At 35.8% G+C, this 27,787-nt stretch overlaps 1 protein-coding gene across 1 annotated transcript in view; it reads right to left on the reverse strand.

Moving 5' to 3' along the window:
- The window catches only part of STK3 (serine/threonine kinase 3), a 316,883-nt gene that overhangs the window by 111,024 nt on the left and 178,072 nt on the right, over window positions 1–27,787 (reverse strand). The window contains exon 8 of the mRNA XM_057735647.1: window positions 27,390–27,515. Coding sequence (XP_057591630.1) covers window positions 27,390–27,515 — 126 coding nt within the window. The remainder of the gene's footprint in view (window positions 1–27,389; window positions 27,516–27,787) is intronic.

Below are 27,787 nucleotides of genomic sequence, written 5' to 3' on the forward strand. Positions count from 1 at the left end.
TGTCTGCCTTCATGGATCCTAACCTTTTGCATGTTCACGGGCATGTTTTAAAGTTACATCAAAGCTTTCAGGATCTCCAAAAGTCATAAAAGACTTGTTCATCAGCACAACAAGCCTAAATGGTGAGAAAGCATGTGGGCAGGACTTCAGAGGCTCCATGATGCAAGACTGTACAAGTTCCTGGCATTATATTAAAAGCTTCCAAACAAAAAATTATCTTACATCCCCTGTGCACAATACTGATATACAATAGAGTAAATTAAAAAGTAAAAGCAACCTTAACCATGTCTTCTTTTTTCTCTCATAGTCAAAAGCATGTCAAAGGATTAACAAAATATGAAGATTATAAAATCAAATATTTTAAAATAAAAATAACACCTCTAGGGCTTCCTAGGTGGCGCAGTGGTTAAGAATCTGCCTGCCAATGCAGAGGTCACGGGTTCGATCCTAGCTCCAGGAAAATCCCACATGCCGCGGAGCAACTAAGCCCGTGTGCCCAACAACAACAACAACAACAACAACAATAACAACAACACCACCTCTAAAAACTGCTGTTGTTACAAGCAGTTTATAAAAAATCCACAAGAGGGCACCAAAGACAAAAGGCTAGAACAAATTCAATTTGTGATTTATACAGATAAAATAGGTTCATAAAATAGATTATATTTACTAACAAACTATCAATACTTTTCAGAAACACACTATTGGCCACTGATCTTTTTTTTTTTAAAAACTGATATATTTTAAAATACCATAACCACTGCTATGTTCGGTTTTTATATAAGCAATATTTATGTTTAAGGGACATATCATCTACATTCAGTAATCTCCCCAATGACTTGCATGTAATAGCAGGAGATCAGTGAATACTTGTCGATTCCACAAAACTGACAGAAACATACAACAGGAAATATCAAGTATTCATATCACTTTGTCATTGAATTCTAAATTGCTTTCATATAAACAGATTTATGATTGTATTATCTTATGTTCTTATAACAAACAGAACTAAGAGCTAATTTGTCTTTGAAAATAATTTGTTTTTCTTATCCTTTCTTTCCCTTACTCCTTTTCTGCTCTATTATGGCAGTGTTTAACAACAAATAGAAACTTTAATATATACTTAAAAGAAATCACTTGTATAAACTCAGAAATGATAACATTATAAAAATGACTTTAAGAAATCAGCTTCTAAAACATACAATTTAGAAGAAAACTGCCTGAATCACAAGAACAATATTAATTTTAGCACGCAGTTTACATTACTGAAACTCCTGATACAAATGACAATCTGGGGTTAAAGAAATGCCAAGTCAGGGCAACAAAAAACAAGCAATTCCCCCCGAAACCAAATATTTATCACATGTTTGACTAAAGCATTGCTCCAGAAATACTTCATGTACCAGGATGCACCTTATTATTTTTAAATGCAGATACTTTCTGTGTTGATAATCTTGTGGCACTATGCTCAATAATAAGGGATAAAGTCAGTTAAAACCCATTATAAAGCAATTTTATACATATATTTATTGATTTGATAAATACTGATTAAATATTTATAAGTACTTACTGTGTGCTAGGCAGTTTGCTAAGATATATTCTGTCTTTGAGAAATGTACAGGTTAGTGGAAAAAATTAGAAAGTAGACAAACAAATGCAGTGAGATAAGCATTCTCACAGTGCTAAACACAGGATACCATGGTGCACAGAGAAGCACTTGCCTAACCAAAGCCTCGGAGGAGTATCAGGAAAGGTTACCCTTTTCCAGAGGAAGCAGTGGTTGAGATGACTCCTGAAGCATAAGGAGGAGTTAATCAGGCAAATAAGGGTGACCTAAGAAGTAGTCTAGGAAGAAACAGCAACTAATGTTTCTCTTTAAATACTTTTTGAGCAATCCCACTTTTGCTTAAGGTTTAACCACCAAATGCAAGAAAGCCTGCTGATTCCCTAAGTGCTTGAGCTCTCCCTCGGGGTTCAAAACTGCATATCCAACTGCCTGCTACAAAATGACTTGGATAACCCACTGACACCTCAAATTAAGTAAGTTCTAATGTGATCTCATCTTACCCAGAAAGTTGCCCTGCAAAGAGTACTGCTGGCGAACATTTCAGCCACAATATAAGAGGTGGAGAGCGAATACGACAGACTCAAGAAACAAAGGCTCTGACTGTTCTATCAAGAAATCTGGTTATGAATAATTTGTTGTTGATTTTTTCTTTAGTTGTTTAATAGTCAAAATATAACTACATTTTTACACTGAGGAGAAAGGCCCTAGAAGAAAGGGATATTGTGACTGACTGAAAAGGCCTGCATAGACACAATTCTCTAGAAAATTTCAAAGAATCGACAAAAAACTCCTGGAACTATATAATAAGTGAATATAGCAAAGTCACAGGATACAAGGGCAATATAAAATATTCATTTGCTTTCTCTATACCAGCAATAAATAACTGGGATTTGGAATTTTAAAAAGTCTTTAAGGCACAAAACAAAGAAAAAGAAACACAAGTCTAACAAAATATGCATAGAATCTGTGTGCAATGATGAAAAAAAGCAAAGATCTGAATAAACTGAGAGCCATTCCATGTTCACGGACTAAAAGACTCAAAATATGGTTAAGATATCATTTCTTCTTAACAATGTATAGATTCAATATTCAACTGCAATAAAAACTCAAGCAAGCTAACATGTAACTGTCAACAAAATGATTCTAAAGATTACATGGAGGGGCTTCCCTGGTGGCGCAGTGGTTAAGAATCTGCCTGCCAATGCAGGGGACAAGGGTTAGAGCCCTGGTCTGGGAAGATCTCACATGCCACGGAGCAACTAAGCCCGTGTGCCACAACTACTGAGCCTGTGCTCTGGAGCCCTCAAGCCACAACTACTGAGCCCACACGCCGCAACTACTAAAGCCTGTGTGCCTAAAGCCCATGCTCTGCAACAAGAGAAGCCACTGCAATAAGAAGCCCACACACTGCAATGAAGAGTAGCCCCCACTCTCCGCAACTACAGAAACCCTGCGCACAGCAACGAAGACCCAGTGCATCCAATAAAAAAATAAATAAATAAAATAAAACAAAACATTACAATTAAAAAAAAAGATTACATGGAAAGGCAAAAGGCCTAGAACAGCCAACACAATAATGAATAAGAAAAATAGTTTGAAGAGTCCAATTTTTAGACTTCTATAAAATTACAGTAATCAAGACAGTGTATTGGAAAAAGAATAGACACGTATATCAATGGTAAATGAATGGAACAGAATAGAGAGCTCAGAAACAAACTCACACAAATATAGTCAACTGATCTTTGAAAAGGGCACAAAGGCAACTCAATGGAGAATGGATAATCTTTTAAACAAAGGGTGCTAGAACAACTGAATGTCCATATGGGGAAAAAAAAAAGAACCTAGACTTAGACCTCATGGCTTTCACAAAAAGTAACTCGAAATAGATCATAAACCTTAACATGACATGCAAAACCAGAAAACTTCTGGAAGAAATCATACGAGAAAATCTATGTTACCTTTAGTTTGGTGATGAGTTAAAACACCAAAAGCAAGATCCGTTGAAAAAAAAAAACTGACTGATGATGTTAAAACTAAAACTACTGCTCTGTGAAAAACACCATTAGGAAAATGGAGAGACAAGCCACAGACTGAGAAAATATTTCCAAAACACTACCATATTTTAAAAGACTTGTGTCCAAAATACACGAACAACTCCTTAAAAATCAACTGTAACAAAATAACAAGACAAAACAATTTAAAAAATGGGGAAGAGTACTGAACAGACACCTTGCCAAAGAAGATACATAAATGGCAAATAAGCATATAAAAAGATGCTCAACATCCTTTGTCATTAGGAACTGCCAAGCTACACCAACAATGAGATACCACTAAATACTTGTTAGAATGTCTAAAATGCAAAAAACAAAACAAAACAAAACCCAAACAAGCAATCAAGCAAACAAAAAAACCAAAAAAACAAAACAAAACCCCGACAACGTTAAGTCCTGGTGAACATGCTTAGCAACAGAAACTATCATTCATTGTTGGTGAAAATGCAAAAATGGTGTAACACTGGAAGAGAGTTTGGCAGTTTCTTACAAATCTAAACATATCATAAGATCTATCAATTACGGTCCTAGGTATTTACACAACTGATCTGAAAATTTACATCTACACAAAAGCTGGTGTGAAAATGTTTACAGCCACTTTATTCATAATTGCCAAAAGCTAGAAATGACCAAGATGTCCTTCAGTAGGTGAATGGATAAACAAATTGTGGTAAAACCATGTAAAGGAATAATACTATTTAGTGAAAAAATGAGCTATTAAGCCACAAAAAGACATGGATGAATCTTAAATGCATATTGTTAAGTGAAAGAAGCCAATCTGAAAAGACTACATACTGTTTGATTCCAATTACATGACATGGAAGAGGCAGAAATATAGATGGTAAACGGATGAGCAACTGTAGAGGCTCGGGGGCAGAGGGAGCGTTGAATAGGTAGGTGCAGCACAGGGATTTTTTTGAGTGGTGAAAATATTCTGCAAGATACTGCAATGGTGAATATATGACACCATGCATTTGTCAAAACTCACAGAAGTTTATACCATAAAGAGTGAACCTTAATGTATGCAAATTCAAAAACATGATTCAGGAGGTCAGGAAATCCTAGGATGGAATGCAGAATGCGACACACACAAAAATATCTAATTGTATTACAAATGTATGGAAGAACTTCACTGAGGAAGGTGGGGAGAAAAGGTGCTAACCGAAGTAATCTTGGAAGTGAGTCTGTAAGACTTAAAAAGTATTGTACATAAGCACTATGCTCTACTTGATAAAGTTGTTCTCATGGGTATACAGGTTAACAATTCTGAAACTATATATGTACACAGGAAATGAAACATTTAGCAAACGGGGGTGGTAGATGGGGGGTGGTAGATGGAGGGAGCCAGGTTTCTCACCGTTGCAGTGGGGAGTTATAAACAAGCAAGGGGAGGCAGATAGAATGATCCATGCGGTAATGGATTAGGGTCAGAGACATAAGTATGATTTCATGTTTCGCTTAATATAGATAAAGATGGAGACATACACACACACACACACACACAGATATGTGTATATAAACAACTTAGTACACACACACATACCTCCTTGCTTTGTCTGCTGAGAGGAATCAATAAAGTAACAATACTCCACAGTAGCAACAAGTACACGTACAGTCCATACCTTGGTTTCTACCACCGTTCTCTAAAAAAGGAACTACTCTCCTAGGATTCTAGAAACTGTGGCAGGAAATATACAAACTGAGTCTTGAGTAGCTTACAGTGTCAGAAAGTAAGGAAGTAAGTAAAGTAAAACAAACCCACAATGATGGGGTTATGTCAAAGAGACAGAGGAGCCAATCATAAGAGGTGCCAATGGCCAAAGCTGGAACAATTTGAACAAGAAAACAGACAAGGTCGTTTTGGATTATAACCCAAAGTGTAAACTAAATAACCATGAATCAGTAAGATATACATGATTGAATAAATAAGTAAATGGAGAAAACAGACACATCTCCTGTGTAGAAGAAATCCTCTGTAACTCCCCACTCGTCAGGTGTGGGCAGTGTACTGTGATTTCCTTCCAAAGAGCACAGTAGGAAAAGGAAGAAAGAGTAATTTTATTGTGAAGAAACCTGACAAACACTACCTCAGCCTGGTGATCATGGGTAACACTGACAGTGATAAGTCATGTTAACAGAGCGTATTCGTGATATTGTAATATAAGAAGAAATAAAGATTTGATCTGTCCCCAGTTCCTGGCACAGTGCTTCTAAAATGCTTATAATTTCCTGAGTGATATGTGTGGGAGGAGCACATTTTGTTATTCATAATAAGACCCTTTCAACCATATCTGGGTTTATGCTAATAAGGTGACTCTTGGAGGAGGAGGGCTGGTTGCCAGAAGAACCGACCATGAGATTAGAGGGTTGGAACTTTTAGGCCTATCCTCCTGACCTCCAGGAAGAGGAAAAGAGTTAGGTTTTGAGTTAATCACCACTGTCCAGTGACTTAATCAGTCATATCTCTGTAATGGAACCCCTAAAAGGAAGGGTTCTGGAGTGATCCCAGGTTGGTGAATACATCAAGGTGCTGGGAGAGTGGCACGCCTGGAGAGGGCATGGAAGCTCCACACCCCTTCCTCAGACCTTACCCTGTGCATGTCTTTCAGTGGGCTCTTCCCGAGTTGTATCTCATGTTGGTAACAGTAAGAAAAGTGTTTTCCTGAGTTCTGTTAGCTATTCTAAAAAATTAATGAAACTAAGGAGGGGACTGTGGAACCCCTGATTTACAGCCAGTTGGTCAAAGTACGGGACACCCAGGTTTGTGATGAGGGTCTGAAGTGAGGGAGCGGACAGGTTTGTGAGACTGAGTCCTTAACTGGTAGGTCTGTGTAACTACAGGTAGTTAGTGTCAGAATGAATCCAACTGTAAAACACCCAGTTGGTAAACTGGAGAATTGCTTGGTGTAGAAAATCCACACAGATGGTGTCAGAGGTGTTATAAGTAGAAGCAATGAGTTTTTCCTTTAATACTCTTAATATAAACGTGATGAGACTAGCCTTTCCTTCTGTAGTCTCTCTCCCAAAAACCAATAACCTCAGTCATCATAAGAAAAAACATCAAACAAATCCGAGTTGAGGGACATTCTACAAAATATCTAACCAGCATTCCTCAAAGTTCGCAAGGTCATCAAAAACAAGCATAATCTGAGACACCGTGACATCAAGAGGAGTCTAAGGAGACATGGTGACTAAATGTAAATGCGGTATCTTGGATGGGTCCTGAAACAGAAAAAGAACACTAGGTAAAAACTAAGTAAATCTGGAGAGAGTATAGACCTCAGTTGAAAACATTTATCAATACTGATTCATTAATTGTAACAAATGTACCATACCCACATAAGATTTTAATAACAGGGGAAACTGGATGTGGGGTATATGGAAACTCTCTGTACTATTTTCACAATTCCTCTGTAAATCTAAAAATATTCAAAAACTAAAAGTTAATTCAGAAAAAGAAAATGGAAGAAGTTATTCACTTTTTTATTTGAATAAATATTTCCTAAATAAATATTTACATTACAAAGCCCAACACTAGAATCTACAGGTCAATGGTTCTCATGTGCATTAAAATCAGCTAGAAAGCTTTTAAAAAATTCTGATGCCTGGGCTTCGGCTTATATCAATTAAATCAGAAATTTCTCAGAGTAAAAACCAAGCATTACTAGGGTTTTCTTTTTCTCCCCAGAAGTAGATAGGTTGTTCAAATGTATAAAGAGAGAGATCAAGTGACATAGCCATTTGCTGAATATTCTACACATTATATTAAACATTACAAATCCCAAGGAATCATTTTTCCATTAGAGATAACTAAAATATACAAGACTTTAAGTGATTCACATGTACAATTTCTTGTATTGATAAGAACAAAACTCTGTACTCTATTATTTAACCAAAAATTTTGTTGGAATCTCTTTTCAAAATAAGATATTCTTAAAATATTTAGCAAATTTCAGTATGTATATTCTTAAAAAAAAAAGAATGCCCTGAGGCACATATTTTTAAGAAGACACCCTTTATTGGACAAGATTTTTAAAACTCTTAGATGGCAGAAACAATTCACAGAGATTTGCTTTAAATTTATACCTCACTATGAATGTTCCTTGGTAACAACAAAATATTGTATTTGTAGAAAAGTGTACTGAGTAGAAAGATTAACTCCGTTAGTAGGTACTCTAAAAAGTAGATTTTCTATAGATAATTCAGGTATTTACAGTAAATATGAACAAACACATTTATGCTTTTTTATCAAGTCACACTAAGGATTTGGGAATATCTTTCACTGACATCCAGAAAACAAATTATTTCTTATTATATAATACAGCTGACCCACCTCAGCACCAAATTTATATCACATGCTAAGGAAAGCCACAAAAAAAGCAGATCTTTGCCATGTTTAGCAATGCTTAAACTAGCACAAAAACCTTGATATTGGGATTGACCTGCTGCAGAAATCTCTGTTTGCAATTTGTTTAATTTTAAAAATCTGTACAATTACCTCAGCACCAATCAAAACATGTCAATTTGTCAAGATGTATTCTCATCAGACAAGCTTTTTCTATAATGGGTATAAAAATCAAATTCATAAGGCACCATTTCCAATCATGTCCCATACCTTTCTTGAATAAAAAATATTTAAAGAAGTTTGTTTTTAATAGTTACCCAAGGCACAGGTGTATAACACTAAAAAATTTTAAAACAACATATCTTGAAACTGTTATCATAAAGTGTTTCCTGTTCGAAAGCCACACTGAGTGTTGATGGAAATGTCAATACAATTTGAGGTCACAAATTTTACTCCAACTGTAGTAAGCTGAATTATGTAGAAGTAAATTAGGTTTGGAAAAATTATAAGTTGATATTGGTATTATCCATAAATTCTCTGAAAATTGTACTCACTTAAAATGAAAAAAAGTAGGATCTATAATGGGTTCAAGCATTAATACTGAATATCAAATATAAGTATCTTTGATAATGCAGCAACTCAATATGGTGAATTTACAGCTCTAGAATTTTGAAATCAGGGAAAGAATTTGATCTATATTATTTCAAAATTTAGCACTATTAAATTTTCAGTGGTCCAGTGCCAAACTGGCTCTGTGTTATATTAGCCCAGTTATTGGAAAAGGACCAATCCAGATCACGACTAAAGATAGCTAACAAAAAGGCCATCAAAGAATACAAGCCTTCTGCATTCTTAAATTAAAAATAAATGTAGAAGTAAAACTTGGCAATGCAGGCCTCCCATGATGCTGAAAAGACCATTCATCTTTGAAATAATCAAAAAAAAAAAAAAGGAAAAAAGGAATGCAGAAAAAAATTTCAAATGAAAACAACCAGTATATCAAAATATCCATTCAAAATCTTCTGCCATATCCTTAAAAAGGTAGCCAGTCCCCAGTACCATAAACAGCAGGTATTGGTCAAATGAATCCACCAAATTGGAGGAAATTCTAAAAAAAGGATCAGCCAAGTTTCATGGACCAAAGGTAACCAAGACTTACAAATGAATATAAGGAGAGGTTACAAAGCAACATTAACTTCACAGATACAGGTGTTAAGGCAAGCACAGAATCAATCAAATAATGGCTCATTATTGTACAACTGTTCTCATATGGCTGGAAGGCCTGAGACTGTACCTTTGTTCCACCATTTAAAGAAAATTATTTTATAAAAGACATAGTGGTTGCAAAAAATAGATATACCCCTTTATTTTTTAATTGAAGTATAGTTGACTTACAATATTATGTCAGTTTCAGGTGTACATTTACTTCTATCCTCATCAACTACTAATTTGGTATGACTTGCCTTAAATTGCCTAGATTTCTTGTAATGGTATCTTTTAGAGTTTTCCCTTCCCTTCTTGGATCATTTTGATTTACAAAATGTCTAGAATAAACTAGAACTGAACAGACCAAAATTTTTTTTGAATTGTGAAAATTTAAGAGTGCTCAAGGAGTTTTAAATCATTATAATATATAAGGTTTTATAGATTTATTTATAAAGATATATTAACTATCATCACATTAACAACTCAATATTTAAAATTATAATTTCAGAAAACCCAAGAAAATACAAATCACAGGAGTTTCCATTAAAATGGAGGATTTAACACATGGGTTTACGCTTATTCCAACCCAAACCCTCAAGAAAACTAATTTTTATTGTACAAAATTACAATAAAGGCACAGAAAAAGATAAACTCATACAGACAAAGAACATGCAGGAGGAGACAACAGCAAACAGGAGATGTCAAAAAATTTGGAAGCTAGAAGAAAAAAACTAGAAGCTAGAAAGCAGATAAATATATATGAGTAGTAGTCATCTCAGCAGACAAAAGAAACCCAAAACTTAAGCTTGTAAGGAAAGAACTCACAAGACACAACCCAATTCAGGCCCCAGAACAGTGGGTCCTAATGTCTTTTACAGTAAGGTTCACAAGTCAACTAGTTCTACTCTTACACAGTTTTCAATAGGCAATTTTAGTGTTTCTCTCAAACATAATCATTAGACTCTTGAAGAAAACCCATAAAGTGAAAAGTCAGAGATCAAAACAAGCAAGAAGGAAACAGAGACAAGGAAAGGAGAAAAAGAAAACTCAAAGTAATAATGATAATATAATCACAGTGAGGAAGAGGAGGATACCTTAGAAATTAAATATTTCAATGGAAAAAAATAGAAGGGTTAGAAGATAAACATAGACAGCCAAGAAAGAACAAAAAAAAAGAGAAAAAAAAAAAGAAGATAAGATCACTGAAAGACAAATCTAAGAGGTTTAACAAGCAAATAAAAGGAGAGTGAAAGAGAAAGAGATGGGGGCAGGGGAGGTGAGGAAAAAAGGGGGGACAGAAAGGGAGAGAAAAGAGAGAAAATTATTAAGAAATAGCAAACATAAAATTACACAGAATCGATCTTACCTCAGGAAACAAGAAAAATCTCAAATAAACAACCTAACCTTACACCTAAAGCAACTAGAGAAAGAAGAACAAACAAAACCCAAAGTTAGTAGAAGGAAAGAAATCATAACGATCAGAGCAGAAATAAATGAAATACAGATGAAGAAAACCACAGAAAAGATCAACGAAACTAAAAGCTAGTTCTCTGAAAAGATAAACAAAATTGATAAGCCTTTAGCTAGACTCATCAGGAAAAAAAGGAAGAGGGCTCAAATCAATAGAATATTCTTTAAATGAAAAAGAAGTTACAACTGACACCAAAGAAATACAAAGGATTATAAGAGACTACTACAAGCAACAATAGACCACGGACAACCTAGAAGAAATGGACAAATTCTTAGAAAGATTCAACCTTCCAAGACTGAACCAGTAAGAAATAGAAAATAAGAATAGACCAATCTCAAGTAATTAAACTGAAACTATGATTAAAAAACTCCAACTAACAAAAGTCCAGGACCAGATAACTTCACAGGCAAATTCTATTAAACATCTAGAGAAGAGTTAACACCCATCCGTCTGAAACTCTGCCAAAAATCTGCAAAGGAAGGAACACTCCCAAGCTCATTCTGAGGGCACCATCACTCTGATACCAAAAGCAAACAAAGATACCACACCAAAAAAAGAAAACTGCAGGCCAATATCACTGATGAATATAGACGCAAAAATCCTCACAAAATACTAGCAAACCGAATCCTGCAACACATAAAAAGGATCACACACTATGATCAAGTGGGATTTATCCTATGGATGCAAGGACTCTTCAATATACACAAATTAATCAATGTGATACACCACATTAACAAACTGAAGAATAAAAACCATATGATCAGCTCAACAGATGCAGAAAAAGCTTTTGACAAAATTCAACTCCCATTTATGATAAAAACTCTCCAGAAAGTGGGCACAGAGGGGACGTACCTCAACATAATAAAGGCCATATACAACAAACCCATGGCTAACATCATTCTCAGTGGTGAAAACTGAAAGAATTTCCTCTAAGATCAGAAACAAGACAAGGATGTCCACTCTTGCCACCTTTATTCAACACAGTTTTGGAAGTTCTAATCACAGCAATCAGAGAAGAAAAAGAAATAAAAGGAATCCAAATTAGAAAAGAATAAGTAAAACTATCACTGTTCGCAGGTCACATGATTTTATACATATCATGTATAAATAATATCATGATATTATACTAAAGATGCTACCAGAAAACTACTAGAGCTCATCAATGAATTTGGTAAAGTTGCAGGATACAAGATTAATACACAGAAGTCTCTTGCATTCCTATACATTAACAACAGCAGACCAGAAAGAGAAATTAAGGAAACAATCCCATTTACCATTGCAACAAAAACAATAAAATACCTAGGCATAAACCTACCTAAGGAGGCAAAAGACCTGTACTCAGAAAACTATAAGATGCTGATGAAAGAAATCAAAGATGACACAAAAGGATGGAGAGATACACCATGTTCTTGAATTGGAAGAATCAATACTGTGAAAATAACTATACTACCTAAAGCAATCTGTAGATTCAATGCAATACCTATCGAATTATTAATGGCATTCTTCACAGAATTAGAACAAAAAAATTTTACAATTTGTATGGAGACACAAAAGTCCCCAAAGAGCCAAAGCAATCTTGAGAAAGAAACATAAAGCTGGAGGAATCAGGCTACCTGACTTCAGACTACTACAAAGCTACAGTAATCAAAACAGTTTGGTACTGGCACAAAAAAAGAAATACAGGTTACTGGAACAGGACTGAAAGTCCAGAGATAAACCCACGTACCTATGGTCACCTAACTTATGACAAAGAAGGCAAGAATATACAATGGAGACAAGACAGTCTCTTCAATAAGTGGTGCTGGGAAAACTGGAGAGCTACATGTAAAAGAATGAAATTAGAACACTAACACCAACACAAAAATAAACTCAAAATGGATTAAAGACCTAAATGTTAGAATAGATACTATAAAACTTAGAGGTAAACACAGGCAGAACACTCTCTGACATAAATCACAGCAATATCTTTTTTTATCTAGCTCCTAGAGTAATGAAAATAAAAACAAAAATAAACAAATGGGACTTAATTGAACTTAAAAACTTTTTGCAAAGCAAGGAAACTATAAACAAAATGAAAAGACAACCCATAAAATGGGAGAAAAATATTTGCAAATGAAGTGACCAACAAAGAATTAATCTCCAAAATATACAAACAGCTCATGCAACTCAATATCAAAAGTAAATAAATAAATAAATAAATAAATAAATAAAATGGGCAGAGGATCTAAATAGACATTTCTCAAAAGAAGACATACAGATGGCTGAAAAGCACATGAAAACATGCTCAATATCACTAATTATTAGAGAAATGCAAATCAAAATGACAATGAGATATCACCTTACACCGATCAGAATGGCCATCACCAAAAAATCTACGAATAACTGCTGGAGAGGGTGTGGAGAAAAGGGAGCCCTCCTACACTCTTGATGGAAATGTAAATTGGTACAACCATTATGGAGAACAGCATGGAGGTTCCTTAAAAAACTAAATATAGAAATGCTGAAAAATCATCCACAGAAAGACACTGAAACCCACCTAAAAAGACACCCCACATCCAGAGACAAAGGAGAAGCCACAATGAGATGGTAGGAGGGGTGCAATCGCATTAAAATCAAATCCCATAAATGCTGGGTGGGTGTCTCACAAAATGGAGAACAGTTATACTGCAGAAGTCCACCCACTAAAGTGAGGGTTCTGAGCCCCACGTCAGGCTTCCCAACCTGGGAGTCCAGCAACGGGAGGAGGAATCCCCAGAGAATCAGACTTTGAAAGCCAGCAGGATTTAATTGAAGGACCTCCACAGGACTGGGGGAAACAGAGACTCCACTCTTGGAGGGCACAAAAAAAGCGTGCTCACCAGGACCCAGGGGGAAGGAGCAGTGACCCCACAGGAGACTGAACCAGACCTACCTGCTGGTGTTGAAGGGTTGTCTGCAGAGGTGGGGGGCAGCTGTGGCTCACTGAGGAGACAGGGACACTGGCAGCAGGGGTTCTGGGAAGTGCTCACTGGCATGAACCCTCCCAGAGTCCACCATTAGCCCCACCAAAGAGCCTGTAAGCTCCAGTGCTAAGTAGCCTCAGGCCAAACAACCAACAAGATGGGAACACAGCCCCACCCATTAGCAGACAAGCAGATTAAAATTTTACTGAGCTCTGCCCACCAGATTGGATTAAAGTCTTACTAGGCTCTGCCCACCCAGCCCTACCCACCATCAGTCCCTTCCATCAGGAAGCACCACACGAGCCTCCTAGATAGCTTCCTCCACAAGAGGGCAGACAGCAGTATCAAGCAGTATCAGCAGTATTTTGTCTTGTGGAATTGAAAACCACAGCCACAGAAAGATAGAGAAAATGAAAAAGCAGAGGACTTTGTACCAGATGAAGGGACAGGATAAAACCCCAGAAAAACAACTAAATGAAGAAGAGATAGGCACCCTTCCGGAAAAAGAATTCAGAATAATGATGGTGAAGATGATCCAGGACTTTGAAAAAAGACTGGATGCAAAGATTGAAAAGTTTACCAAAGACCTAGAAGAATTAAAGAACAAACAAACAGAGATATGCAACACAATAACTGAAATGAAAAATACACTAGAAGGAACCAATAGCAGATTAACTGAGGCAGAAGGGTGAATAAGTGACCTGGAAGACAGAATGGTGAAAATCACTGATGCAGAAAAGAATAAGGAAAAAAGAATGAAAAGAACTGAAAACAGCCTAAGAGACCTCTGGGACAATGTTAAACATGCCAATATTTGCATTACAGGGGTTTCAGAAGGAGAAGAGAGAGAGAAAGGACCCGAGAAAATACTGGAAGAGATTATAGCTGAAAACTTCCCTAACATGGGAAAGGAAACAGCTACCCAAGTCCAGGAAGCGCAGAGAGTCCCAGGCAGGATAAACCCAAGGAGAAACACACCAAGACATATAGTAGTCAAATTGACAAAAATTAAAGACAGAGAAATGTTATTAAAAGCAACAAGGGAAAAATGACAAATAACATACAAGGGAACTCCCATAAGGTTAACAGCTGATGTCTCAGCAGAAACTCTGCAAGCCAGAAGGGAGTGGCATGATACATTTCAAGTGATGAAAGGGAAGAAACTACAACCAAGAATACTCTACCCAGCAAGGATCTCATTCAGATTCGATGGAGAAATCAAAAGCTTTCCAGACAAGCAACAGCTAAGAGAATTCAGCACCACCAAACCAGCCCTACAACAAATGCTAAAGGAACTTCTCTACGCAGGAAACTTAAGAGAAGAAAAGGACCTACAGAAACAAAAACAAAACAATTAAGAAAATGATAATAGGCGCATACATATCAATAATGACCTTGAATGTAAATGGACTAAATGCACCAACCAAAAGACACAGACTGGCTGAATGGATACAAAAACAAGACCCATATATATGCTGTCTACAAGAGACCCACTTCAGACCTAGGGACACATACAGACTGATAGTGAGGGGATGGAAAAAGATATTCCATGCAAATGGAAATCAAAAGAAAGCTGGAATAGCAATAGTCATGTCAGATAAAATAGACTTTAAAATAAAAAATGTTACAAGAGACAAGAAAGGACATTACATAAAGATCAAGGGATCAATCCAAGAAGAGGAGATAACAATTATAAATATATATGCACCCAATATAGGAGCACCTCAATACATAAGGCAAATGCTAACAACTATGAAAGAGGAAATGCAAGGCAGAAATAGAGACACAGATGTAGAGAACAAACACGTGGACACCAAGTGGGGAAAGCAGGGAGGGTTGGGGGGGGGATGAATTGGGAGATTGGAATACCAAATTGTACACTCTAAATATATGCTGTTTATTGTCTGTTAACTGTATCTCAATAAAAGTTCTTAAAAAAACAAAAAACAAAAAAAAACTAAATATAGAACTACCATATGATCCAGCAATCCCACTCCTGGGCATATAATCTGGAGAAAACCATAATTCAAAAAGTTATATGCACCCTTATGTTCATTGTAGCACTATTTACAACAGCCAAGACATGGAAGCAACCTAACTGTCCATCAACAGAGGCATGCATAAAGAAGATGTGGTATGTATATACAATGGAATATTACTCAGCCATAAAAGCAGAGGAAATAATGCCATTTGCAGCAACATAGATGGACCTAGAGATTGTCATAATGAGTGAAGTAAATCAGACAGAGAAAGACAAATACCATATGATATCACTTACATGTGGAATCTAAAAAAAAAAATGGTAAAAATGAACTATTTACAAAACAGAAACAGAGTCACAGATGTAGAAAACAAACTTATGGTTACCAGGGGTGAAAGGGGAGGGTGGGAAAAACTGGGAGACTGGGATTGACATATACACACTACTATATATAAAACAGATAACTAATAAAGACCTACTGTATAGCATGGGTAACTCTACTTAATACTCTGTAATGATCTATATGGGAAAAGAATCTAAAAAAGAGTGGATATATGTATATATATATATAACTGATTCACTTTGCTGTACCGCTGAAACTAACACATTGTAAGTCAACTATACTCCAATAAAAATTTAAAAAATAAAATAAAATAACACAAAATTAAAGGACATTTCCCAATTGAAAGAGCCAAAAAACACTCCACACAATGAATGGAAAAAGATCAACATCAAGGTACAGTCTATGAGAGTTTTAAATAACAGGGAGAAAGTGAATATCTATAAAACTTTTATAAAACAGTCAAAGCATTAGGTATCTGAATGTCATCTGTCTTCTCATCATCCTTACTACTGAGTTAAGAAACAGAGCAAGGCCTTCAAATTTTTAAGGGCACATTATTTTCAATCCAGAATTTATAACCCAGAATTTTATACTCATTCAATCAACAGTAAAGACAAAATAAAGACAGGGTCAGATATACAAGGTCTGAAAAAAACCTGCTAAGGTTTGGAAGCTCCTGGGAGATAAGGTGCATCAAAACAAGTTAGTAAAATGAGAAAGACAAGATCCAGAAAAAGAGGATCCCTTACAGAAGAGAGGGAAAGGAAATTCCAAGGATGATGTTGGGGGGGGCGGGGGGCGGTCTTCAGAGGAAAGCTGTTCAAGACTCTAGAAAGTTAATTGTTCAGATTAGAGGAAGATAGAGGGCTAGAGAAAGAATGAGTCAAGAAACAAGTATGACACTAAAAAATTGTTTGTGTTTGAATACACACAGAGGCGGTTACAGCCTCTACAGAGAGTGTGGGAATGTAGCATTTGAGAACAAAGTAGTGATAGATACACAGAAAAACTAACAGCAACAAAGAACAGTAACAAAAGCTGTGACAGCTACTAGTTCCAGGAATCACAGAAATAAAAAATATGTAATCATAATATATTATGATGTTTATACAGTCATAACTATCTAAACACTAAGAGGGATTTTTTTAGAACTGTGTTTTAATTATATGGCGAAAATGAGAGATAACAAGTAATCGGTTCTTTTAAAGAATTTCAGTTTGTGATCAATAATGTTATCTAAGATATAAATGTTCCTAACTAAATCTAATTTACTTTTCAAGAAGTAAAGGAATGAGAATAAATTTTAAAAATCTCTTTATCGGTTTTAAGCTTAAAGTAGTTTTTAAAAATCTCTACCAACTCTTCCAAACAAATTTGGCCATTTAAAATTTGTTTTAAAATACTTAAAAAGGAATTTTCAAAATGCTGGTTAAAGTCTGATAAGTGATGTTATTTTGGTGGCCCTTAGAGTAGCAGCAGCAACAGTAGTAGCAGCAGCTACAATTACCACAAAAGAAACCAAAAACTAAACAAACAAAATAATAACAAAAACAAAACACCTGGTCAAAATGCTAAAATAATAGCAATAGTGGTAATATAAGTAGTAGCATTAATAAAAATGAAGCTAAACTTTATCGAGCATATTATGTGAGATAAACTGTTCTAACTGTGAAGATATACATATATTTTATTACATCCCCATAACAACTCTATGAAGTATGATCTATCACTAGCCCCTTTTTACAGATGGTGAAATTGAAGCAGAGAGGTTAAGTAACTTGGCCAATGACAATTATTTGGGAACAGAATCAGGATTTTAGTCCAAGCAGTCCATGCTGCTCTTAGATAAATTCCACCCCTCCCTTCCTCCTTTTTTAACCAATTAGATAGATTAGAAGCTTCTGAACTGACTCGGAATGATTCTGATTCTGTTCTATTCTTTACCAGTTTAAAAGATTCTCAAGAGAGAGACTGATTTGATGTTCCTTTATTAAACAGGGGTAAGGAGAAGATGGAAGATTCTGAGAATGCTCACCTGGAGGCTGTATCATCATCTGTAGGGATATGGATTTTTCCAAGCACCCTGGCATTTCTCCCAACATCCATGCTAAGAATTACTGCTTCAGTGAATCACAACTGGAGCAGCTATGCCATCCTTCAGACATTAAGGACCACAGCCTGACAAGTTTACAGTTCAGACCATAAAGAAATCACCAGAAAGTCCTCATTTCTTTTCCAAAGACAGAAGCTCCAAAACATGGTCTAAAGCCGGTTAACAGACAAAACCTTTTTCTTTGAATCATTACTAAATTAATGTGAAATAAAATGACACCTTTGAAAGTGAAAATAAAACACCTATTACATGCATAAAAGTGAAAAGCTCTCAAGCAAGCTTAATATCAAGAAGTATCCCACTTTTTGCTCTTTTACTTAACATTCTTCCACATCTGTTCAGCTCCTTGTATTTTACTTAACATTATGACTGACATGGGAAACACCTGAGCTCCAGTACAAAGCAATTCTTGTAAACTCCTTATTAATATTTTAATCTACTTTAAAAATGACCACTCGTTAACTGTGCATTCTATGCCTTATCTTACAAATTTGATTTATTAATACAATCAATTCCACTTTTAAATAACATCCAATGTACCATGTGTGGAATGTTTGCCTTGTTATTTAAAATCAGCAAGCACTAACTTTTACTGTGTAAATATTTAAACATAAATGCCTATATAATATTTTAATAAGCTATACCAGATAACTTTAAACTAATCTTTTAAAAATCAATGATTAATTAGAGTTTCAGAACTACAGAGGGATGTACTGTTTACTGTATAATTAATAAATTACCAGAATGCATGCTAACCCCTTGAATGCTATAGATATACTAGTATAATCTGAATGAGAACAAGAAAAAGTCGTGTAAGCCTACAATTTATACAGACAAACTATGTCTGATTTTGTGCTGACTTGGTCAGAAATAAATGCAAATTTTATGAAAATGTTTGACTTTTATGAGAAATAGAGTATCACTTTAATGATAATCTGGCCGTGAACAACTGAGACATGTAGCTATGAGAATTTGACTGTTTTACTTTAAAATGGTATATGTAATCCAATCATAAGCCAATTTGCAAGAGAATCCCAAAGGAATGAACGGTATAAAGACAAACCCTATGTAAGATTTTGAACCTTCAGTATGAATAAAGGTTTCTGAGAGAACATGACTACTGATTTAAAAAATTGGTAAAAATGAATGGCAAGGTAGAAACATACTCTTACTGTAGGAGGACTTCAGATGCACTCTGCATATCCTGTTGTTCTTATAAATTGCAGGTATCTGTGCATGTGCATATTTACTTATATTCAGAGCACAAGTGACAAAATGACCTCAAGATAGAAACTACTGCCTGAGAACATAATCTACAGCAAAGAGTGTGAAAACTGCTCAAAGTGTTTGACTCTGCTAACACTTAATTTTTTTTTTTATAATTTCAATTAAAACAACAAACAACAACATAATAGTTTCATCCAGAAGCATTAGCTTGGTTCCAGAGAAAAAATGCTTATTTGAGAACAAAGAAATCATAAAAAACTGATGTGATTTTTAAATCTGTCCACAATATTTTGACCGTCTTCCCTTCAAAAATTAGAATCGAATTCCCCACACCTTAATGTGCACTAGACTATGTGACACATACCTAAAACAATGGGATGGCTTTGGAAAAAGGGCAATGGGCAAAAGCTTCCTGGAAGCATTCAAGTTACCATTAGTAACAGCATGAAAAGTGATAAACTTTTAGTTCTTATATTTTGGTCAGTGATTCATCCAATTAGACCTTATTTTAAAAGGTCATTGTATATAACAAGAGGTAAGGATCCAACTTGACTCTTTTACATATGGCTATCCAGCTGTCTCAGCACCATCCACTAAAAAGACTGCTCTTTAACACCTATCCTTCTCAAACTCTTCCAAAATATAGCAGAAGGAGGAACACTCCCAAACTCATTCTACGAGGCCACCATCACCCTGATACCAAAACCAGGCAAAGATGTCACAAAAAAAGAAAATTACAGGCCAATATCACTGATGAATATAGATGCAAAAATCCTCAACAAAATACTAGCTAACAGAATCCAACAGCCCACTAAAAAGATCATACACCATGATCAAGTGGGGTTTATTCCTGGGATGCAAGGATTCTTCAATATACACAAATCAATCACGTGATACATCATATCAATAAACTGAAGGATAAAAATCACATGATCATCTCAATAGATGCAGAAGAAGCTTTTGACAAAATTCAACATCCATTTATGACAAAAACGCTCCAGAAAATGGGCATGGAAGGAAATTACCTCAACATAATAAAAGCCATATATGAGAAACCAAAAGCAAACATCGTTCTAAATGGGGAAAAACTGAAAGAATTCCCTCTAAGAACAGGAACAAGACAAGGGTGGCCACTCTCATCATTATTATTCAACATAGTTTTTGTAAGTTTTAGCCACAGTAATCAGAGAAGAAAATGAAATAAAAGGAATCCAAATCGGAAAGGATGAAGTAAAATTGTCACTCTTTGCAGATGACATGATATTATACATAGAAAACCCTAGAGATTCTACCAGAAAACTGCTAGCACTAATCGATGAATTTAGTAAAGTAGCAGGATACAAAGTTAATGCGCAGAAATCTCCTGCATTCCTATACATTAACAATGAAAAAGCAGAAAGAAAAATTAAGGAAACAATCCCATTTACCATTGCAACAAAAAGAATAAAATACCTAGGAATAAACCTGCCTAAGGAGGCAAAAGATCTGTATGCAGAAAACTATAAGACATTGATGAAAGAAATCAAAGACAATACAAACAAATGGAGAGACATACCATGTTCTTGGATTGGAAGAATCAACATTGTGAAAATGACTACCCAAAGCAATTTACAGATTCAATGCAATCCCTATCAAATTACCAACGGCATTTTTCACAGAACTAGAGCAAGAAATCTTACGATTTGTATGGAAATGCAAAAGACCCCAAATAGCCAAAGCAATCTTGAGAAGGAAAGACAGAGTTGGTGGAATTAGGCTTCCTGACTTCAAACTATACTACAAGGCCACAGTGATCAAGACAGTATGGTACTGGCACAAAAACTGAAAGGAAGACCAATGGAACAAAATAGAGAACCCAGAGGTAAACCCAAGCACATAAGGGCACCTTATCTTTGACAAAGGAGGTAAGAATATACAACAGAAAAAAGACAGCCTCTTCAATAAGTGGTGCTGGGAAAATTGGACAGCAACATGTAAATGAATGAAATTAGAACACTCCCTAACACCATACACAAAAATAAACTCCAAATGGATTAAAGACCTACATGTAAGGCCAGACACTATAAAACTCCTAGAGGAAAACATAGGCAGAACACTCTATGACATACATCAAAGCAAGATCCTTTTGGACCCACCTCCTAGAATCAGGGAAATAAAATCAAGAAGAAACAAATGGGACCTCATGAAACTTAAAAGCTTTTGCACAGCAAAAGAAATCATAAACAAGACTAGAAGACAACCCTCAGAATGGGAGAAAATACTTGCCAACGACGCAACAGACAAAGGATTAATCTCCAAAATATTCATGCAGCTTAATACCAAAAAAGCAAATAACTCAATCCACAAATGGGCAGAAGACCTAAATAGACATTTCTCCAAAGAAGACATACAGATGGCCAACAAACACATGAAAAGATGCTCAACATCACTAATCATCAGAGAAATGCAAGTCAAAGCCACGATGAAGTATCACCTCACACCGGTCAGAATGGCCATCATCAAAACATCTAGAAACAACAAATGTTGGAGAGGGTGTGGAGAAAAGGAAACTCTCCTGCACTTTTGGTGGGACTGTAAGTTGGTACAGTCACTATGGAAAACAGTTTGGAAGTTCTTTAAAAAACTAAAAATAGGGCTTCCTAGGTGGTGCAGTGGTTGAGAATTTGCTTGCCAATGCAGGGGACACGGGTTCGATCCCTGCTCCAGGAAGATCCCACATGCCGCAGAGCAACTAAGCCCGTGCGCCACAACTATTGAGCCTGCGCTTTAGAGCCCGTGAGCCACAACCATTGAGCCCATGTGCTGCACTACTGAAGCCCATGTGCCAGAGCCCATGCTCCGCAACAAGAGAAGCCACAGCAATGAGGAGTTCGCGCACCACAACGAAGAGTAGCCCCCACTCACCACAGCTAAAAAGAAAGCCCGTGCACAGCAAAAAAGACCCAACACAGCCAATTAAATAAATAAATAAATTTATTAAAAAAAACACAAACAAAAAAACAGAACTACTGTATGACCCAGTAATCCCACTACTGGGCATATACCTTGAGAAAACCATAATCCTAAAAGAAACATGTACCATAATGTTTATTGCAGCACTATTTACGATAGCCAGGACATGGAAGCAATCTAAATGCCCATCAACAGATGAATGGATAAAGAAGATGTGGCACATATATACAATAGAATATTACTCAGCTTTAAAAAGGAATGAAATGGAGCTATATGTAATGAGGTGGATAGACCTAAGAGTCTGTCATACAAAGCAAAGTAAGCCAGAAAGAGAAAAACAAATACTGTATGCTAACTCATAAACATGGAATCTAAAAAAAAAAAAAAGGTACTGATGAAGCCAGTGACAGGGCAAGAATAAAGATGCAGATGCAGAGAATGAACTGGAGGACACAGGGCTGGGGGGGGCGGGGGGTGAAGGGGAAGCTGGGATGAAGTGAGAGAGTAGCATAGACATATATATACACTACCAACTATAAAATAGACAGATAGCTAGTGGGAAGTTGCTGTATAACAAAGGGAGATCAACTCAATGATGGGTGATGTTTTAGAGGGCCAGGACAGGGAGGGTGGGAGGAAGTCATGGGAGGGAGGGGATATAGGGATACATGTATAAATATAGCTGATTCACTCTGGTGTACCTCAAAAGCTGGTACAAGAGTGTAAAGCAATTATATTCCAATAAAGAGCTTAAAAAAAAAAAAAGTACTGCTCTTTTTCCATTGAATGGTCTCCACACTTTTGTTGAAAATTAAGTGGCCACAGATGCATTGGTTTATTTCTGGACTCTCAATTCTATTCCACTGGTTTACAATCAATCTTTATGCTAGTATCACATTGATTTAATTACTGTAGCTTTGTATTACATTCCTAAATCGGAAAGTGAATCCTCCAACTTTGTTCTTCTTTTCCAATATTGTTTTAGCTACTTGGGGCCCCTTCTTCCATATAAATTTGAAGATTGGCTTTTCCTTTTTGCAAAAAAAGACCATAGGGATTGGATGAATACATGAGTACTTTGGGGAGTACTGCCATTTAAACAATATTAAGTTTTCCAATCAATGAACATGGGATGTCTTTCCACTGATTTAGGTATTCTTTAATTTCCTTCAGCAGTGTATTGTATTTTTCACCATACAATTCTTTCACCTCCTTGGCTAAATTTAGTCTTAGCTATTCCACTCTCCTGGATGCTACTGCAAATGGTATTATTTTCTTAAGTTCCTTCTTGTGTTGTTCATTGCTGGTGCATAAAAACATAACTGACTTTTGTATGTTGATCTTGTACCCTGCAACTTTGCTAAACTTGTTTATTAATTCTATATTATTCAGATGTTTTGGACAGACACCATCTGGGAAGCTGCTCCACCTTAAGGGGACAAAACAAAGGCAAGCCTCATGGGGAACTGCCAGATAGCTCAAAATACAGAAGCACAATTTTTTGAGAATAAGGTTCTTACTCCTCTCCCCTGCCCCCAACCTCCACCACTGTTCCCATGGCTGCCACTGAGCTAAAAAATTAGGGATGGCAGGCATGTAAAGCAAAAATGTCACAACACTTTCTTACCAAAACTTAACATTCCTAAGCTTCTTCATTAAGCACTCCCCTGGTTGCTGTAAGTTTTTTATTAGATTTCAGTGTTTTGAAAAGCTTGACTTGTCAGTTTCTGCCAACTTAATGGTTGCTTCTGTGGAGCCACTGATTCTTAGATCTCCTTACTCCACCATTTTCTATGACCAGTTGCTTCTTTTAACAAATAGAATGTGGTGGAATTGACAGTGTGCAACTCCTGAGACTAAGTCATAAAAGGATTGAGATGTCCTCTCTGTTCTCTCTCTTGGATCACCCACTCCAAGAGAAGTTGGTGGCCAGACTGTGAAGACTCTCAAATAGTCCTATGGAGAGTCCCACATGGCAAGGACAGCCTACCAACAGCCATATGAATGAACGACTTGGGAACTGCAGTCTTGTCAAGCCTTCCGGTGACTGCGCTCTGACCAACACTTAAACTGCACCTCAGAAGAGACTCTGAGCCAGAATCATCCAACTAAACCACTCCTGAAATACTGATCTACAGATACCATGAAATAATAAATGTATGTTGTTTTAAACCACTACGTTTTGGCAATATATGATATTTAAAGCCAAGGCCTGAAAGATGAGACCCTAGTCTTTCAGTGAGTTCTAAGGAAGAAGATCATTTCAAGCAGTGGGAATGGCACATGCAAACGCCCTGCATAACAAAAAGTCATTAGCATGTTAAAATAACAAAAAATTTGAAAGAAGATCATTGACTGGAGCTCAGTGAAGGCGAGGGAAATAGTGAAACAGAGGAAAATAGTGAAGAAAGAGATCACCAAAGTGGCAGAAAGTAACCGAAGTGACTATAGCAAGGACTTCAAAACTGAGTAAAAGCTGGTAACTTCTGGGATAACCAATGGTTCCTTATCCATAAAAAATGGAAACCAACCTATAATTAAGTATAAGAAGATAAGAACAAAGCAAAAATAGTCACTAGTCCAATGACATCTAATTAAAGGCAGTTAACTAGTCCAGCACTCATGAGAAGCTTACATAAGGTGAAGGAAAGCCACTGGGTACCACCCCAGAGGGGCAAAGACTAGACTTTTGTTTTTAGGGTTTTTTTTTTTTTTTATTTTTTTATTTTAAGCTCTTTATTGGAATTTAATTGCTTTACACTATTGTGCCACTTTTTGCTGTACAACAAAGTGAGTCAGCTGTATTTATACATATATCCCCATATCCCCTCCCTTCTGCGGCTCCCTCCCACCCTCCCTATCCCAATCCTTTATGTCATCACCCATCATTGAGTTGATCTCCCTGTGTTATGCAGCAGCTTCCCACTAGCTACCTATTTTACATTTGGTAGTGTATATATGGCAATGTTACTCTCTCATTTTGTCCCAGCTTCCCCTTCGCCCTCCACCCTGTGTCCTCAAGTCCGTTCTCTACATCTGCATCTTTATTCTTGCCCTGTCACTGGGTTCATCAGTACCATTTTTTTAGATTCCATAAGAGTTAGCATACGGTATTTGTTTTTCTTTTTCTGGCTTACTTCACTTTCTATGACAGACTCTAGGTCCATCCACCTCATTACAAATAACTCAATTTCATTCCTTTCTATGGCTGAGTAATAGTCCATTGTATATATGTGCCATATCTTCTTTATCCATTCACCTGTTGATGGGCATTTAGGTTGCTTCCATGTCCTGGCTATCGTAAATAGTGCTGCAATAAACATTACGGTACACGTTGCTTTTTGGGTTATGGTTTTCTCAAGGTATATGCCCAGTAGTGGGATTGCTGGGTCATACGGCAGACTTTTTGAGAACATAATCTTATCAAAAAGTATATAATTCTGCAAGGAACTATTCTAAATATCTTGTAATAATATATAAGGTGAAAAAAATCTGAAAAAGTATATATGTATAACTGAATCACTTTGCTGTACACCTGAAACTAACACATTGTAAATCAACTATACTTCAATTAAAAAAAAATTTTTTTAAAGAATAAAAAAAAAAAGTATATAACTCTGATTAGCCAATGTTGTTTATTTTTAGAAGTACTAATAAATATTTGATTGAAAAGTGAGCATAAAGTCTTAATGAAGGAGCATGGAACTTAAAAGTAAAAAACCTAGTTTTATTCTTGATTCCTGACCAGTTTTGTGAACTCTCGTAAATGACTTCACTCCTAACTTAATTTCACTCAACTGCAAAATGAGATAATAATATACACGTGTCCAATCTTACTTTTTTAAAGATCAAATAAAATAATATGATAAAAGTGCTTTTGAAACTATAAAAACAAAAAAAACCCTGACATTTACAAATCTGACCATTTGCAGAGAGAGACCAAAAAACTAACTGTATCTATTATCACACAGGAACCCACGGTGGGAACTATAACACCCTTTGAGAGCAAGAACCAAGATCTTTTACATCATCCCATATTACTTATGGAAAAAACACCTTTATGAGAATGGTATTTAAAATTCTGACTGGTGAATTCATTGGCAAAAAATTTATATCTAGAATATAAGCTCATAAAAGCAGCTGTCTCACCAGGCAGTTCATTGTCACTGACAAATGACTGATTTAGCTGAATATCTAAAGAAAATGATTATAAATGAGCTCTGAAAAGATGCACACTTGTCCTTCTCTTGGGCTACCATATGACACAAGGTTTAATAACTGATGAGGTACTTCCCTGATGGGGCAGTGGCTAAGACTCTGCGCTCCCAATGCAGGGGGCCCAGGTTTGATCCCTGGTCAGGGAACTAGATCCCATATGCTGCAACTAAGAGTTCACAAATATTAAAAAAAAAAAAAAAAATGGTGAAAAGGGTAAAAGAATTTCAAAAGAAATACCAATTAGATATCCAGTCTCTGAAATTAGCAAAATAATAGGATTTGTATACAAAAACTGTAAGATTAAAAAAAAACTTCTATGGGAAAATACAGATAATGTTATTAAAGACATTTTCAATCAGTATAAAAATATCTGTTTTCTTCAGATTTAATGACTAACTGAATACCAAGAGGTATTCATCTCCATATCCTTAACCAGAAAAAATATTATAATTTGAAACAAGGAAAAAATTATTAGTGAAGCACATTAGACACTATAAAATGTGATATATATAGACAAAATTTTTTAATTTATTAAAGTGCACTGATGCACTAATAGAAAGTAAATGGAATAAGCTGGTCCTTTTATGTCCCTCCTGCTTTCTCTAGTAACCCATCTTCTACTGTGGTACTCTATCTACAGTATAATTGATAACCAGTTAAAAGTAAGTTCCAGAAGATATGACATAAAATTGACTGAATTCCAGACAACATTTATTCAACAAACACAGGGTTAATGTCAACTAGATACCAGATACAATATTAACCTTACATTCCCCATTAAGCACTAATTCTTAAGACATCAGAAAAGACATCATTTAATGAAAACAAAATGTATTTTGAGATTTAATGAACAAACATACTTCACTTGTACAATAAAACAGAAGTTGCTATTGATATATTTAAAGGAAAAAAACAAAATTATAGGAAAATGACTCAGAAGAAAAAGATCAACTTTTTTAGGGTAATTACGAACCGAATTTTCTTCCTCCTCTTCCAATTCTCGCTGCTGTTCTTCATGTCTTTTAGCTTTGATCTCCATAGCTTCTGTGATCAGGTCTCTTAAAATTGATACAGGTTTTGCATTCTTGATAAAAGGATGCTAAAAAAGTAAAATTCAATGGTATAAATTCAAATGGTTTCTCTGAATTGCACCTTAAAAACATTAAAATGACATGTAAATGTGAACCAGGATCACAGGCGTCAGTGATTGGTCCTTTATTCAGAATTAAATGTATAGGTTAAGAACGGAGAATACTTCAACTGCTACAGAAATAAATATTTTACTTTCAGGTTTACTTGTTACTAAAAAACCACTAAGGCACACACAAAAATGTAACCCTGTTAATAAAACTACATTATCCTTAGAGATAT

This window comes from Hippopotamus amphibius, chromosome 5 (assembly GCF_030028045.1).
Source record: "Hippopotamus amphibius kiboko isolate mHipAmp2 chromosome 5, mHipAmp2.hap2, whole genome shotgun sequence".
NCBI classification, from domain to species: Eukaryota; Metazoa; Chordata; class Mammalia; order Artiodactyla; family Hippopotamidae; genus Hippopotamus; species Hippopotamus amphibius.